This window comes from Poecilia reticulata, linkage group LG11 (genome assembly GCF_000633615.1).
Source record: "Poecilia reticulata strain Guanapo linkage group LG11, Guppy_female_1.0+MT, whole genome shotgun sequence".
Classification (NCBI taxonomy): Eukaryota; Metazoa; Chordata; class Actinopteri; order Cyprinodontiformes; family Poeciliidae; genus Poecilia; species Poecilia reticulata.
The window spans coordinates 27076882-27079593 of record NC_024341.1 but is presented as its reverse complement, the minus strand read 5'-3'; the positions used below and the strand labels follow the sequence as shown (position 1 = coordinate 27079593).

The window sequence follows — 2712 nt, the reverse complement described above, 5'->3', positions numbered from 1 at the left end:
AAGAGTTTCTTTTACTTCTACAATTTAATTAAATGCTTAGTAAAACGCCCAAATATTTGAATATTATTTGCTTCAATACATTAACTCCACTAATYTTTTAAATAATATGAACTAGAGACGACTATCAAAGTTAGGAGATGTTTCTGCCGACCACTGTGGTCTTTTGTTGGTCTCTACATGACCTGAACATTTCAGCTGATCTGATACATCAGAGCATGTAAGATAGTCAGTTAATGTTAATTCCACTAAATGCAGARGAAAAGAAGAGTTGCTGTTTACTCTGGATGATCATGCAAGAAACGTGATAAAATGCATGGATGAAATGAGAATTCAAACACACTTCCTCCAGTCCAGCATCACAAAATGTCTATTTTTTTTTATCTTTGATGCATTTACAGGATGCTGTTTGTGAGAAACTGAAAGGAGCAGACTGAGATTTCTTATTGGGAAACACAGACCTGATCGGGGACAGACCAAGGCATGCAAAGCAGGAACATACGACTGCTGCATGACGGCACAGTTTCCACCTCCATAACATGAACAATCCAGTCATAATTAGATCTATTATGACCTTTAAACATGATTTGACTGTGCATAAAGAGCTCAACACTGTCAACACTCGTCCAAACGACCCCCAGCTTACTGACTACCCCATTACTCTGAACAAAGGTTCATGCTCAAACTGAAAAAGGAGAGATAACGAGCACAAACAGTCAGAAGCTGCAGAGCCAGCCGGCCGGCCGGCCCAGTACCGTGTGTGCTGCTGGAGGTGACTGAGCTGCCTGAATGTTTTCTGGCAGTAGGTGCAGGAGTAGGGCTTRGCCCCGCTGTGGATGCGGATGTGCTGGGACAGGTAGCTGGAGTTGGCAAACGACTTGGAGCAGTGGGGGCACTTGTGGGGCTTGGCCTCAGTGTGGGACTTAGCGTGAATCTGCATGTCTGACTTGCTGAAGAACGTCACTGCACACATCCGACATCTGTGGAAAAAAAGGTTAAAAAATGTAAAAATCAGCTGCAAACTGATTAGGCTTCTCCAATCTGAACACCTCAGTACCTGTAGGACTTTGGTCCATCTTTACTGGTATGATCGTCCTCATCATTTGACAGATCATATGGGTCAGCGGAGTGATGCTGTGACGCATAAAGAGTAAAATATGAGGGTTAAAGGGATATTATGATGCATTATTTACATGACAAAGTAAGCAGCTCACCTGTCCACCAGCAGCAAGATGGGCTAAAATTAAAGCATCACTTCCTGGAGGGAGAATCCCACCAACTCTGCCCATCATCTGTTTGCTCTTCCTGCCTCGCTTCGATGGCGTCGGCATGACAACGGCTGGAGCACCATCCTCTTTCTTATCTGGAAGAAAAGAAACTGGAGATTTCATTCACTCTACATTTGCATGTAAATCATCTAAATGTTTAATTACTAAATGAAATAACAAATATGAGATAAACTATAACAAAAACAGAAAGGAAATCAATGCTAACGGCTGAACCCAGCTGGGTTTTACCTGTGTTTGAGGGGTGCACTGCAGACACGATCATGGTGGTGGCAGTGGGGTGTCCAGTTACAAACGACTGTGTGGAGGCAGTCGGAACCAGTGTGCCTTGTGGGGTGGTGATCACCAACCCCGCTGAGAGGAGAAACAAACTGTGAAACCGGCAGGCTAACATGTTTCACCACAGCTGAACATTTCTCACATATGGAGAAGAGACAGAAAATGTCTTTTTCTACCCTGCAGGYGTCCAGAGCTGAGACAGGCGGTTCGCTCTGAGGAAACAATACCTGATTCTGTTGATAGTTGAAGTGACAAGATCATTAAAAAAATAAATAAATACTACTTTTTCTTCACACAAATCTGTTCCAGATCTCAGATTAAGCTGTGAAGGAATGATCAGACAGTGATGATCCTTCTGATTGATAGATATTTTATTTACATCAGTGTATGGCATTTAGTGCGGCACAAAACGGATGATTCTTGTAAGTCAAACCCTAAACTACTGGAGAGATATAGYATCAGAAAACTCTTCTTTGAATGTTTCTAAACATTGAAACTGTGAGTTTAGAATTTAAAGAAATGATCCGCCATTTTATTTTTGTTGTTAATTTCAGGATTTTATATGCAACTTATGTTTAATTCTGTCAAATTACAGAATTTTACAGGACAATAAATTGTCCAAGAAAAAARTTCAAGTAAAATGTATATTATGGAGGGAAGTGGAAAGATATTTTAAATATCCAAAATAAAACATAACATCCAAAAACAGCAGAATGGAAATTAAAACCACACAAAGTGAAACCATAAATAAAATATATTTTGAAGTCTCTATAAAAGCAAAACTGTCCTTCAAAAAACATTTATCATCAAAATGGAAATAATCCAGCTCATTTTAATTTATTTTGAGATTAATCCATTAATTTCTTGCTGCGACTGATTTATTTATGTTAWCACCGTTTTATACTTTGTCTTCATTTATAAATTTGGTASCGTTGCCTTCGTTATCAAAACATTCTTATTTAAATTTTTCATTGCATTCCTATATTTTGCCACTGCAATGTAATAGTTATTTTTTTTAATGTAAAGCACTTTGAATCACCAAACAATAAGCTATAAAAAATAAAATGGCCTTGCTCATGAACATAAATGTGACTATAAGCTGCTCCTTCTCTGAAATATTCTCCTAAAACTCTGTTTTAGTTCATGTTGT

General features: G+C 38.7%; 1 protein-coding gene across 4 annotated transcripts in view; it reads right to left on the bottom strand.

Moving 5' to 3' along the window:
• znf384a (zinc finger protein 384 a) overlaps positions 1-2712 on the bottom strand; it is a 9028-nt gene that overhangs the window by 3265 nt on the left and 3051 nt on the right. For 2 of the 4 annotated variants that reach the window (XM_017307657.1, XM_017307660.1), the window contains exons 3-6: positions 1515-1637; positions 1212-1375; positions 1055-1131; positions 753-977 (exon numbers count right to left, since the gene is read on the bottom strand). In XM_017307657.1, coding sequence (XP_017163146.1) covers positions 753-977; positions 1055-1131; positions 1212-1375; positions 1515-1637 — 589 coding nt within the window. The remainder of the gene's footprint in view (positions 1-752; positions 978-1054; positions 1132-1211; positions 1376-1514; positions 1638-2712) is intronic. The other 2 variants (XM_017307659.1, XM_017307658.1) reach the window with 2 other exon arrangements.